The sequence below is a fragment of the Pseudoliparis swirei genome, chromosome 19 (genome assembly GCF_029220125.1).
Source record: "Pseudoliparis swirei isolate HS2019 ecotype Mariana Trench chromosome 19, NWPU_hadal_v1, whole genome shotgun sequence".
NCBI lineage: Eukaryota > Metazoa > Chordata > Actinopteri > Perciformes > Liparidae > Pseudoliparis > Pseudoliparis swirei.
In genome coordinates, this window is record NC_079406.1 from 4,638,861 (window position 1) to 4,652,837 (window position 13,977).

At 41.7% G+C, this 13,977-nt stretch overlaps 1 protein-coding gene across 2 annotated transcripts in view; it reads right to left on the reverse strand.

The window, feature by feature from the left end:
• The window catches only part of ppp3cb (protein phosphatase 3, catalytic subunit, beta isozyme), a 40,422-nt gene that overhangs the window by 5,805 nt on the left and 20,640 nt on the right, over positions 1 to 13,977 (reverse strand). For both annotated transcript variants that reach the window (XM_056439694.1, XM_056439693.1), the window contains exons 3-9: positions 11,983 to 12,107; positions 10,549 to 10,660; positions 7,564 to 7,709; positions 4,959 to 5,098; positions 3,199 to 3,276; positions 1,217 to 1,311; positions 566 to 691 (exon numbers count right to left, since the gene is read on the reverse strand). In XM_056439694.1, the coding sequence (XP_056295669.1) occupies positions 566 to 691; positions 1,217 to 1,311; positions 3,199 to 3,276; positions 4,959 to 5,098; positions 7,564 to 7,709; positions 10,549 to 10,660; positions 11,983 to 12,107 (822 nt within the window). The remainder of the gene's footprint in view (positions 1 to 565; positions 692 to 1,216; positions 1,312 to 3,198; positions 3,277 to 4,958; positions 5,099 to 7,563; positions 7,710 to 10,548; positions 10,661 to 11,982; positions 12,108 to 13,977) is intronic.

Consider the following 13,977-nt stretch of genomic DNA (forward strand, 5'->3'; position numbering starts at 1 on the left):
TTTGGTCTTGTGATCAGCATCTCAACGAGTTTAACCCTCTTTTTACCTTTGGGGTCAATTTGACCCCATTCAATGTTTAACGTCTCTAAAAAAATGATTGACATCATGTTTTTTGCTTCATATTTCATGACTTCCTAATTTATTGGGGACAACTGGGAAAACATCAAATTCACATGATGATATGTTTCCAATGTCCTATACACAACTTGTACGCATCGATCAATTCGACCCCAGGCTGTTTTTCACTGTGTAAAACATATAACAAATATCAAACATTTTATTTATTTAAAGTACTATTTAGGTAATCAACAAACAAACATAAAGTACCCGACACTTAAACTTGGGAAATAATATTAATTCTAATCATTTTCTGGAGGTTTTAATGGCTGTGGTCAAAAAGGGTAAAAGATGTTATATATTTGAAGGTAACAGGAGGGTTAAGACTCGAGCGTTTCATCGTTGCATCATCGCCGAAGACAACATGGCCGCATGATGTTTTGGTTTCAAATACGCTGCGGCGTGTGGACGAGTCTGAATACGAAAGATCGGCGTGTGCGTGCGATACCCTTTTCTCCCACGAAGGGCAGTGACCAGGTGAAGACGTCCATGAAGTTGGGCAGCCAGTACGGGTGAGGGGAGCAGTTGAACTGACGGATGTTCATCACGTTGTTCTCGTACTTCAGCACCGCCGCTGGACACACACACACACACACACACACACACACACACACACACACACACACTCACATTAGAGCGTTTTCCTCTGCAGTCGTAGTGATGCTCCGCCCACTCCTCCTCTCCACCTCCATCTGCCTGATGGATCACGGAGGCCTGGGTCGTGGTCCATGCCTACAAACTATTCATACACTCTGTCATCCTCATGTAATGTGTTGTAACCCTGTAACGCTTCATTCTGGTCACATGACATTTATTTCATCTGTCCATCCTGGAGAGGGATCCTCCTCTGTTGTTCTCCTGAAGGGTTCTTCCCTTTTTTTATTTCCTGTGAAAGGGTTTTTTCTATTTCTTGGGAGTTTTTCCTGATCTGATGTGAGGTCAAAGGTCAGGGATAATGTGTACAGCTTGTAAAGCCCTCTGAGGCAAATGTGTAATTTGTGATAATGGGCTGTACAAAATAAACTGAATTGAATTAAATGACCGTGTTTCCTAAATATCATGTTGAACAAAGAGTCGTGATAAAAAAAAGCTGTCGGACCTTTGTTGTTGTAGACGTCCAGGTAGTTTGGAGCAGAGAAGATGGTGATGAGGGAGGGAAAGCCTGTAGTCTGACTCTTCCTGTACATACGATACCTGAGGAGAGAGAGACAAGCAACGCCCACGTTACTTAAAAACAACAACAACAACAAACACATTGTGGAGGAAAACTGAGGATTTGCTTCAGAGGTCTTCATATTCTTCAAATATGTTTTGAGAGATGTTTGTAAGTTTACTGTACAAACGGCGAAACAAGGGATTGAAAGAAGATGTATTTCTATTGTAGGAGTCCAATGGAACAACGTTAAAATGGATGTAAGAACGCTCAACTCATTTTTGTTTTTCAAAAGGATTATTTATAAAACAATTTTTGAGGGTGAGAAGTGTGATTGAAACGTATGTATATGGAAGATGTAGTTGGATATATATATATATATAATTTGTTATTTTCTTTATTATTTTTCTTCATTTTATATACATTTTCTGATTTATTTGATTATTTAATTTTTTTTCAAAAGAATTATTTATAAAACAATTTTGAGGGTTAGAAGTGTGATTGAAACATATGTATATGGAAGATGTATATGGGTATATATACGTATATATATATATATATATATATATATATATATATGATTTGTTATTTTCTTTATCATTTTTCTTCATTTTATATTAATTTTCTGATTTATTTGATTATTTTTATTTTTTGCTTCTACCTTTCTGTTTTGTATATTATATAGAATAATATTGTATCGTATTGCAACGATTGACTGAATAAAATACACAACAACAACAACAACAATACACAACTAAAGCAAACAAATGGACGAGGAAGCTGGCAAAATGGGCTCTGACTGTTTGAGTGGAGCCTGACGATGCATGACGATGAACCTAAGCACGCACTTTTAATTTGTTCCCACCAACGAAGCACAAACACAGCCTCCGCCAGCTGCGTCCCTTAAGGATAGACGAATTAACGGACCCATCAGTAATCAATGAATGTGGGTTATTTATTCTAAACAAATATAATCCGTGGGTGCAGCAGAATTAGTTTGCTGCTTTCTTATCAGAGCGGTTTTAATAGTGTCTGTTATGAAGGGGGTCCAGTGTCCTGTGTGGAGCCAATCGCATCACGGCAAAGTAATGGCCTCGTATCAAACAAGCCCCCTGATTGGCCGCCTGTTAAACCGCAGAGCCTTTACATCTGTGACCTCTATGCACTAATGTTTACATCGTGCATAGAGGTCACAGATGCAATAAATCAACAAACTTTTCACCCTTTTTATTCGTCGTGTAATAATACATCAATCACACTGCAGCTCTAAAATGTCCGAGGCAATCACACTTCCCACAGAGAACAGTTTTCCAGAAATGTATACAGCTATTTTATTGTTGTTTGAGGTGTTCCTGGTTGAATTAATTTCCATCTCTCCCTTCGGCACTATTTAGAAGTATAACCTTCTGAATCTGAGGGAGTATTTGGAATTTTAATGCGTTTTTTTGTCCGGCCCTTACGCGAGAGAACCAACGTGTGCTGCCCAGCTGCACATCAGATACAAAACTGTTCATGGATACACCACTCATAATGCAGCAATCAGGCAGCACTATTATATTTTAGAGGATTTACACTAAGATAGCAGACGCCTGAGATGGATTTGTGGGAATGGAAATGTGCATTTTTGCCCCAACAGCTTTATTTAGTCATGCGGTGCCGACCTCTCTTTCTGTTTTCAAGAAGTGACTTAGGCTCAGGCTGCATGTGCTCTCCGTCAGACAATCTCTAAGAATGATAATAACACTGTTTAAGCGTGACACAGAGGGAACACCGTGGAACCTCTTTCCCCCCCCCGGAATGTGCACAAAAGAAAAAAATAACAGCTCGAGAAAAAAACCATGAAGTGTCGAGGTAAACCGTTAAATTAAATGGAGCTCTATTTTTTAAGCCGAGAGGAATGACTGAGCCGCGACCGTCAGTCAGCTTACCCGGCATCCTGCGCTTCGTGCGCTCTGATGATTGACAGCAGGTTGTTGGTCTGGAGGAACTCGCACACGGCTGAGTAGCTGTGGACGGCAACAGAGAGCCAGAGAGAAAGAGTCAGAGCAAGGGAAGAAGAAAATAACATCCCGGTGAAGAAACCTGCAATAAGATCCAGTAAAAACACAAAGCACACATGTATATCGACAACGCCGTAAACTACAGTAAAAATGTGATTAATAACCTTGTTCCAAACCAAATAGGTTAACTCTGTTTACTTTTAGTTTAGTTATTTGTTCAAATGTAATATGTATTATGCTTGCTATGTTTTATATATAATATATTGTTTATATTGTTTGCCTCAATCATTTGTACATGTGTTTAGTTGATGTAGTCTTAATCGTATTTAAAGTTGGGCAGGGCTCCCCTGTTTCTCTCCTGAATGTTTCTTTACTTTTCTTCCCCCCGTGAAAGGGTTTTTTCTATTTCTTTGTTTTTTTTCCTGATCCAATGTGAGGTCAAAGGTCAGGGATGTCGTATGTGTACAGATTGTAAAGCCCTCTGAGGCAAATGTGTAATTTGTGATGATGAGCTGTTCAAAATAAACTGAATTGAACATTGAATTGAATGAGCGGGCCTCTTGTCGTGTCTCACTGAGACCAGCAGGGGGCGTCAGCCTGAGCGGGACTCGTGGCCTCAGTGCACTCGTTGGTCAATTGCTGCTGTGTCTGCTAAACATAGAACATCAGTCATAAGGCCCAGAGCAACACGCCCTCTACGCGTGGGGCAGGAGGAGTCGACCGCATCGACTTCAGCTCCCGGTCGATAAATGCCTCCGTGTTTTCACTTCTTCATTTCCATCTTTTTCGTCTTCTACCACCACCACCAGCACCGCCACCACCACCAGCACCGCCCTCCCCATGTTGCTCTCCCTCTTTCTCTCACCGTATCTTATAATCACTCCGTATCTGGCAGGAGTAGCCAGTCGTCATAGCAACAGAACCGTGCAGTCTCCCCGGGGATTGTGGGATATCGTTTCATGCCGAAACGGAACTGTACGTGTGCGTGTTCGTGTGTACGTGTGTGTGTGTGTGTGTGTAAGCGCTGTGTTTGCTCGTACATTTGATGTGTGTGTGTGTACGTGTGTGTGTAAGCACTGTGTTTATGTGTTTGTTCGTACATTGGATGTGTCTCTGTGTGTGTGTGTGTGTGTGTGTGTGTGTGTGTGTGTGTGTGTGTGTGTGTGTGTGTGTGTGTGTGTGTGTGTGTTTGTGTGTGTGTAAACTGGGCGAGATTTCTCGTCTCTTGTTCAAATCCCAGTGATTGTTCTCGGCTCTTGGACGTCAGCGTGCAGGAAGCATCTCGCTCTTCCTCTTCTCTCATCACCAACATCCCCAAACCAAGAGACCGAAGTCCTCCAAACTTATTAAGATCCCAGATTTGGAGATGAAAGTCACATGTCGCCGACACCCGGCGCCCAGATGATTAAAACACATCGAATGAGCGAGCAGCAACACGTTCAATCTTATTTCTGGCTCCACGTTTCAGCTGCTAATTTCAAAGGATATAGTTCCTTGTGTGTTACTTTTGATCTCTCATTCATTCTGGCTTGTTTGGAGGTCAGGTTCATATCTCTGAGCTTCACACGCCCGGGGATCAACAATAACAGAGTATATTCATTCCCATTCAAGTAAAAAATGAACTATCAGCACTCTTATGTCATGTTTATTTTCAGTCGTTGCTTGTGAGGAGTCATTCTGTGCTGTACCTGTAGAAATAGGAGCAGCCTCTGACTGTGTTGTTGCCAAAGTACTCCTGGGTCTTCTCGTTGCCAAAGTCTTCCATGGGGTCGGCCCACAGCAGGTCACACATGGGCCCGAATGCTGGGGGCTCCTTGAACCGGTCCAACTAGGACACGTGCGTGTGCACACACACACACACACACACACATACACACCGAATCATGTAAGCTGACAGAAACCAGGAACGCAAACCCTCACAAAGAAGCATATGAGAAACCTTACATCACAGACACATATAGACATTCACACACACACACACACATACACACACACACCAAATCATATAAGCCAACAGAAACCAGGACGTAGAAAAACATAGACAACACAAACCCTCACAAAGAAGCATATGAGAAACCTAACATCACAGACACAAATACACACATTCACACATGCACACAAACACCTGCACACACACACATGCACATATAGGATACACATACAAACACGTACATAGAGCAGAGCATCTCCATGGAAACCCTCACCACACGGGAGGGAGAAGATGTCACACCAGCAGATTCACCATGGAAACGCTGCCATTAGATGAGGAAGTGTGTGTCCTCGTGTCTCCGTGTTCATGTGTGTGCCTTTGTTTTCCTAATTACTGTTATACATACAGCCTGTATTTACTGGTGTCTTAAGGGCCCTCTGCATTGGCAGCACATGTGGGAATTCAGGCATAAATAAGAGTTGGTGTGTGTGTGCACGTGCATAAGTGGATACCATGTTACACTGACATTATCATTTTTCCTGGTCATTAAACGAGTGATACGTGTGGATTGTATGTATAAAGCAGTAAATGCACAGATATTAAAGTTGTAAAAAAGTGATTTCAAGGTGTCAGAATGCCAGGCAAACTGAAGGGAGTGATGTCTCTTCTTTTTATGCCGTATAAACTAACTGCAGCAGAAACCAAATATAACTAAAAAACGGCTTCTTCAAGGAATAAAATGGGAAAAATGTATCAACAAAAATCTGTTCTTTCAGCTTTTTGTGCCCATTTTAAAAATAAGTTTAAAATAGAGGATATGTTTTATTTTGATTATTTACAGTCCATAGACCATACAAAGAAAACACGTGTGTTTGCTAGGTGTCTGTCTGTCTTTCCACTCCTATTTATATTAATTAATATAATTAACAATCTAATGAATCTACATGCGAGTTAAAGGCTGGTTAACCTCATAATGTTGCCATGGTAGCAACTGAGATCTTCTAAGCTAGTTATCTTTAGCGGTTTAGCCCTTAGCGGTTTAGCCTTTAGCGGTTTAGGCCTTAGCGGTTTAGCCTTTAGCGGTTTAGCCGTGTGTCTTCTCTCCGTTGAGCCTTGGCTACATTTTCTTGTACGAAATTACAAACTTAGAATTACTAAGATATCAGTTCCACAAATGAAAACTAAGGCTAGGTGAATGTAATCAGTACATTTAGCTTGTTAGCCGTGGCTATCTCAGCAGCTAGCCAGAGCATTTATTACATGTCATTCCTCCACTCTCTTTCCCCACATGTCCTGTCAAATGACGGCGTAGATTCCCACCAAAAATACATATAATGTATATAATTGAAATGTATTTTATCTATTTTTTAAAGGAGACTAGTTTGCTGTTTCTTCGTAGCATAATTAGCAGTGAGCTAAGTGCGACGGACGCTTCTAGATTCCACAGATTACGAAAAGTGTTTAGCTTTTAACGCTATTTTAAAATGACTATCCTGTAAATGTACAGAACTGTTTTATGAGAGATGATATGATGCATAATATTACTTTACCTTTACTTTAGCTGACGCTTTTATCCAAAGCGACACACAACAAGTGCATCAATCACGAGTAAAAACTCAGAACAACAAGAATCATGAAAGTAACATTTCTTTAAGAAAGCCAAACTACAAAAATACCATAAGTAAGTGCCATTTAAGTGCCACTGAAGTATGTATGTATGTATGTATAATATGTACACTACCGTTCAAAAGTTTGGGGTCACTTAGAAATGTCTTTATTTTTCAAAGAAAAGCACTGTTTTTTCAATAAAGATAACATTAATCAAAAATACACACGATACATTGTTAATGTGGTAAATGACGATTCTAGGTGGAAGTGTCTGGTTTCTAATTAAATATCTCCAGAGGTGTATAGAGGCCCATTTCCATCAACGATCACTCCAGTGTTCTAATGGTACATTGTGTTTGCTAATCGCCTTAGAAGACGAATATCTGATTAGAAAACCCTTGTGCAACTATGTTAGCACAGCTGAAAACAGTTATGCTGGTGATATAAGCTATACAACTGGCCTTCCTTTGAGCTTGAAGTTTGTAGAACAAAATTAATACTTCAAATATTAATCATTATTTCTAACCTTGTCAATGTCTTGACTATATTTTCGATTCAATTTTCAATTCATTTGATAAATAAAAGTGAGTTTCCATGGAAGACACGAAATTGTCTGGATGACCCCAAACTTTTGAACGGTCGTGTATGCAGTAACCTAAATTCAGAAAATATCAACCAGACATGGAGTGCCCACGTTTTTGCCTGTGAGTAAGAGGCAGTATTGTTAAATAGTGCGCGTGAGCCTCTTTTCGTACCTTCTTGATGTCGTCCAGCGTGTGGATCTCTGGTGAAAGCCCTCCGTGCACACACAGGAACTGCTGGTTCATCAGGGCTGCCAGGGGCAGGCAATCAAACGCCTCCATGCAGGCGTCGTACACCTGCTCCGAGTACTTGATCTTACCTGGAGGCGGTTAGAGGGTTGGAGAGATACCGCAAGGCTTGAGACAAAGCAAGTTGGGTTTTTTTGACAGCCACCATCCTCGTGTAACGTACAGCCAGTGTGACATCACACACACACACACACAGAGAGCAAAATATAACGAACATGGAGCTTTCACATCTAAAAGAACTCATTCAAAGGCTTGAAGGCCTCAGACGGACGTGTACGTTCCTCACTACTCCGTTCACTCGGGTGCATAAGGCGGCGGCACGGAGCATCTTCTCGTCGCGTGTTATTAATTTAAACCGACGTCTCTTCTCCGGCGCACACATGTGACACATATTCTCTCCTCTGTGAGGATTTAGAAATGCTATACTGCCCACAGAAGACATGTACGTCGGTGGATTCACGCACTGCGTATTATTACAGACAACATATGGAAGCACAGACTCCGGTTCTGTTCCAGTGAACAAGATCTGACTCGAATATATGAGCGTGAAGCAGCAGCAGCAGCAGAGGCCTCATCACAAGGCTGATTTTGTTTTGCTTTCTTTTTGATTTGGCAGCGATATCAATTAGGAAATCCAACACGCAGCATCTTTAAAGTGCATTTCACACACGGGCATGACAATACATCTGACACAAAACAATATCACAGGATTAAAATAGCTCAAAGGAGATCAGAGGAAAGCAAAGAGAGAGAGAGAGAGAGAGAGAGAGCCGGGTGGATTATGGATGCAAGCAAGGAGGAGAGAAGAGGAGAGAGATAATTTCATCATGGGTGCTGGGGATAGATTGATGGGGAGGAGATAGGAGAAGGAGGAGAGGCGAGGAAGTGTGAGAAGAAGCACAGAAGGAGGCGAAGGAAGGAGGAAAAAAGACGGGAAGGATAGGAAGAGTGTGAGGACATGAGGACGACGCGTACGCAAATCAAAGCCACCGTACAGTAGCACGCATTTCTGTGTGTGTGTGTGTGTGTGTGTGTGAGAGAGTTAGAGACAGCGAGTGTGTTTGTCAACCGCTCCATCTGCCTCGTGTAAAGCAAGAGCTCATTATTGCTCGTCCACCAGTTTTTCGGCTCCTTCCACACACACACACACACTTAAACATTTATGACGACGCTCTTGCACACGCATGCAGTCACGGTACATGCTCTCGCACACACACACACACACACACACACACACACACACACAGACAGCAGATGGTAATTGGGGGCGACCACTATTCGCCACGAGCACCGGGGGAAATTATCTTCCTCGTCCCTTAGCCAATCAGACACAGAAGAGCAAGTCCCCGAGCCAATCATTAAGGGGCAAATTAATTTGCTGCTAATCACCGACTCTCGGACAGGACGGCGAGGAGAGTCAGGGAGGAAAAGATGGAGAGGAGTAAGAAATACGGAGGGTGAGGAGGAGTAGAGGAGGGGTGGATGGACAGAAGAAGAACAAAACACAACTTTATAGCTGAAACAGTCATAATGTACTGATTAGTTGTGTATTATAACTCCTCCCCCGAACACTGTCCAGCTGTTTAGCAGCTGTACAGCACGGCAGGCCAGCTTTGGTTCCCTCTACGTGTTGAAGAGGCGTTCGATGTTGTTTTTTTGGCAAGAGCGACAGAATGTGAAAAAAATCTAGCTCATTATGTAAGACATCGTTACATTCTCAAAGCTGTAAGTCCTCGTTGTAAAAGCTTGTTGTCTTATAACGGGGGAAGTGAAACTATTTATAACCACAAACAGGGAAGCAACCTCTCTTGTCTTACGTAAGCTAAGCCGCTAACAGGGTTACGTTAGCATGAATTAACTGTCGCATCTTGTATCGTGTCTTGTGGTTCTTTTAATGCTTTGAATTACGAGCTCCTGCTGCACAAACAAGACCAATCGCGTCTCTTTTATTTCCACGTCTTCCACGTGGATCTTCAGCTGGTGAAGACGATGACTCCTCGTGCCTCGGACACGTAGCTTCGGCCTCAATCGATGAGCGTTATTTCATGTTCATGTAGGATTCTCTTATAAACTATTTTATTTTTGGAAGAAAAAAATGCATAAATGTCTGTGAATATTTGCTGGTTACCTTCGCATTGAAAATGCGGAAGGTTATGTTTTGATCGCCGTGTATTTATTTATTTATTTGTATGTGTGTTACTCGCATAACTCAAAAAGTATTAAACCGAATCGCATGAAATTTGGTGGGATGATTGGTTATTATCCAGGGACCATTTGATTAGATTTTGGGATCGATTGGGTCAAAGGTCAAGGTCAAGGTCATGAAAAGGTCAAAATCTTCTTTTTACCATAGCGTGGTCAATTTGTAACCAATTGGCATGCAACTAATGCCAAAATGTTCATAATTCAATGCCCAATCTTGTGATATGCGAAGGTATGTGTTCTACCGAGTGCCCATTCTAGTTTTCTAATAATATAGTTATGTAGGCTGCACAACAAACTGCAGTAGATCGCTGGAGATCTTGGCACACTCAGCACTATTTTGTTTCCTCTGTATATTTAGTATTTAGTATTAGTATTGTGTTTTATTTTTATTTTTTATGAATGCTCTAATGTGCACCCGCTGCTGTGATCCTGAAATGCCTCCACTGTGGGACTAATAAAGGAATATCTAATCTAATCTAATCTAATATTCATTCAAATTCATTCAGAAAAAAAAAAGAATCTGCAGATGAATCGATACTGAATATTATTGTGAGCTGCAGCTTACTTTATAATAACTTTTCAACAGAAATGACTGGTCTCATTTGAAGGAGTCAGATGGGATGAGAACAACAGCAGAGCATGAGGTCAGAGAGAGAAGGAGCACATTATATTATATTGGGAGGACATGCATCAGGAGTTACTCACATTCTTGTTTGAAGGTGAAATATTCGGTCAGGTGTCTACATTCGTGGTTTCCCCGTAGAAGAAAGAGCGTCTTTGGGTAGAGGGTTTTCAGCGACCACAGGTACAACACACACTAGAGGTTCACCGTGGAAGACAGAAGCACAGCACCTGGTTAGAGATGCACAGCTTTTCATTCACAGAGCACTATGGGATGGATTTCTATCCATAAATGAAGCTTATTTAGTCGCCTAAAATGTAACCTGTGACGTTAGGGTTGTGTTGTATTTTTAAAACTTCCATCAATCAAATTGGTTATATTCCTGTTTATGTGTAATTAAATGTATCTTGCTAAACAAGGAAGGCTCCAGCTGGTACATCTGGTTCAATAATGTCATTATGTTTAATACATGATCACATCCTTGCGATGAAATCAACATGTCAAAAAAACGAAATAAATTGCTTGACGAAAATATCGTTGATTTGCCGTGAAAACTATTTGGTACAATTGAGACTCACAAATATGAGTAAAAGGTTGAATACTGTTACAATTATTGCTCTCGACTTTCCCCGATACTATTCTGGAAATACGTTAAATTTTTTCATATTGCCTGGTATGAAGGACAAGTTCGACATTACAGTCATAGTATTTCCAACAATAATTTAAAGAAAGCAAATAAGTGTTTTTCCCACAATGTCATAAGAAACGGTGAAAACAACTTTCCTCTGCAGCACATCATCGCTAGTAACCGCACGAGGATGAGTTCTCATCTCAGTTCAATTCAAATTGGGAAATTCAAAGCGAGACACAAAGAATCACCGGGAATCCCCTCCATCAACTGCCCCAAAATCCGTTGAGCAGAAAGCGAAACCCCGGTCGAGGCTGACTGAGTTCACAGAGAGAAGAAAAGAAGTGAATTGAGAAGCGCTGTTGAGCCATTGAGCCCTCGTGTTATGGAGGACATCCACCATGCGCTCGTGTTATTAAGGATTCCAGTCACACTCCTGTGGAGCGTTTACACCAGAAATCCCCCAAAATATTTCATTGCACTCACGTCTATTTGACAGAAATGTCCAGACGGCCCTCAGTTTATCCCCGTATATCAGCATATTACACCCTTATAAGTGATTACTGACCTTGAATCAGCCATGAATTTTAAATCATGTTGGCCTGTGTCCACGCCGTCAATGCTAATCTCAAGTAAACTTTTTTTCATACGTCTATAATTCATTAAATGCAGCACAGCGTGGTGACGGCACACCTCCGAAGTGAAATGGACCTCGCCACGAGAAACCACGCGAGAGGCTTCAGGGCGACACACACCACAATGGACATTGATTTAGTTGTAAGCTCTGGTGTACACACACATACAGCCCGCTGACAGTGTGGACACACACACACACACACACACAGTAGTGTGTGATGTTCAGATAAGCGCTCCAGTGTCGGGGCCTCACCTCGATGCTGAAGTAGCCCCTGTCCACGTAGTCCCCCAGGAAGAGGTAGCGAGTGTTGGCAGGAGAACCGCCCACTTCAAACAGCTTCATCAGGTCGAAGAACTGGCCGTGGATGTCTCCGCACACTGCGGAGAGCAGCGCACACAACGGCGTCAGGGTCACCAAAGGCCCGCCGCGATCAGGGCTTTCATGAATTAGTAAAAGCCGCGTGGCGCCATTGTTTTTGCTTCAGTGGCTCCAGACGGCCCGGTTTGAGTGTGAGTCGGTTCTGTCTGCTGAGCTGGAACACCACTCACCTGCCTCGTGACAGAGGACAAAGAAACACGATGTACGTGATAACAATATCCTCCTGAAAGAATCATCGCACGTGTTTGAATCCGACCAGTTAACGAATGCACTATATATAAATATACACCACAATGGACATTGATTTAGTTGTAAGCTCTTTTTTAGTTATAAAAGTAAATGAACCAATCAGCTAATCAACTGGGATTCAGCTAAATATATCATTGTTAGACATTTCATAAAATCATATATATATATATATACATATATATATATATATGATTTTATATAATCATACATATACATAGACATTTTCTAAAATATATATGTATATATATATATATATGATTTTATATAATCTTACATATACATAAACATTTTCTAAAATGTCTAACAATAATAGTAGAGAAAGTTATTTTTAGCTGAAACCCAGTTGATTAGCTGATTATATATTATAACAATAAAAGCTTCCAGCTTCTTTTATTTGTCTAATATGATTTTATACTGAAAGTCTTTGAGCTTCGGGGTTAGTTGGCTATTTAAACATGTCACCTTGGGCTTTGGTACATTTTTATTATCATTTTATAATATTTTATATCACAGAGGCATTTTAATTGATGATGAAACATTACTAATGTTACCCTTAATGCTATTATACCTGTCGACCTCTGTATCTATATGTTTTAAGATAACAGCAACCTGTCTCATTTATCAGACATTGAGTTTTCTCCTCATCGCCTCACAGACTCTGACATTCTATCAAATCGCCGTGTTTACAATAACTTCCCCACAGTTTTTGTTTCGATTCACAGTCAGGACTTTTGGATCCAACTCGTATCGGGCTTCACATGCCGAACACCGTGCGATGAAAGACGTCAGAACTGTCTGTGTGATCTGCCAGCGTTCATCTTCCCACCCGCCTCCCGCGCCATCTGCCTGGCCTTTTCACTTTGGGTTCGAGTTCCCCTTCGTCTGTGCAGGGTGGCCATCTTGCGTCTGCCCGTCCCTCCGTCTGCTCGCCGTGTTCCAGCCTGTCTCCGTGTTTACTCCTTTCGCATTCACTTTAATGTGTGCAGGGAATTGGGGATGCAAAATGGCATGAGTGAAATTGAGCCGCGTACCTGTCTTCCTCCTCAGAACCTGCCTTCGGTATTCTCCCCGAGGCCCTCAAAGCCCGTCCTTTCAAACGTCACTCATCCCCCTGCCCGTCCGCTCACCGGTCCGTCGATGTCAGTGCTCCTCCAGAGAGACTCCATCGTGCTAAACTGTGCTCAACGTTACATCTGCTTCCCCTAAACCACGAGAAGCTGCACACTATTTCTCTTCTAAGTTTCCAATCAGAGCTCCCAGACACAAATCCACTCAGGCGGATGTTTCTGGGTCAGAAACTGTAAAAAGTGGAGAAACTTTGGAAACTGATCAATACGTTATCATCATGAGCCCAAAGTAGCTAATGATCGGTCTCTGTCCTCGTCCCCGGGGACCTTGAATAAAAACAGGCGCAATTACTTTTTGGCTTCCTTGAAGAAACGTTACTTTCTTGATTCTTGTTGTTCTGAGTTTGTCCAAACGGTTGAATTAATTATTCACTTATTGTCGCTCTGGATAAAAATGTCTCAGTTGACATGTAATGTAGCCGAGAAATATCTCACCACTCGCATTTGGATTAACGCTTTCATGTTTATACGAACTAACAGACGCACAACACAC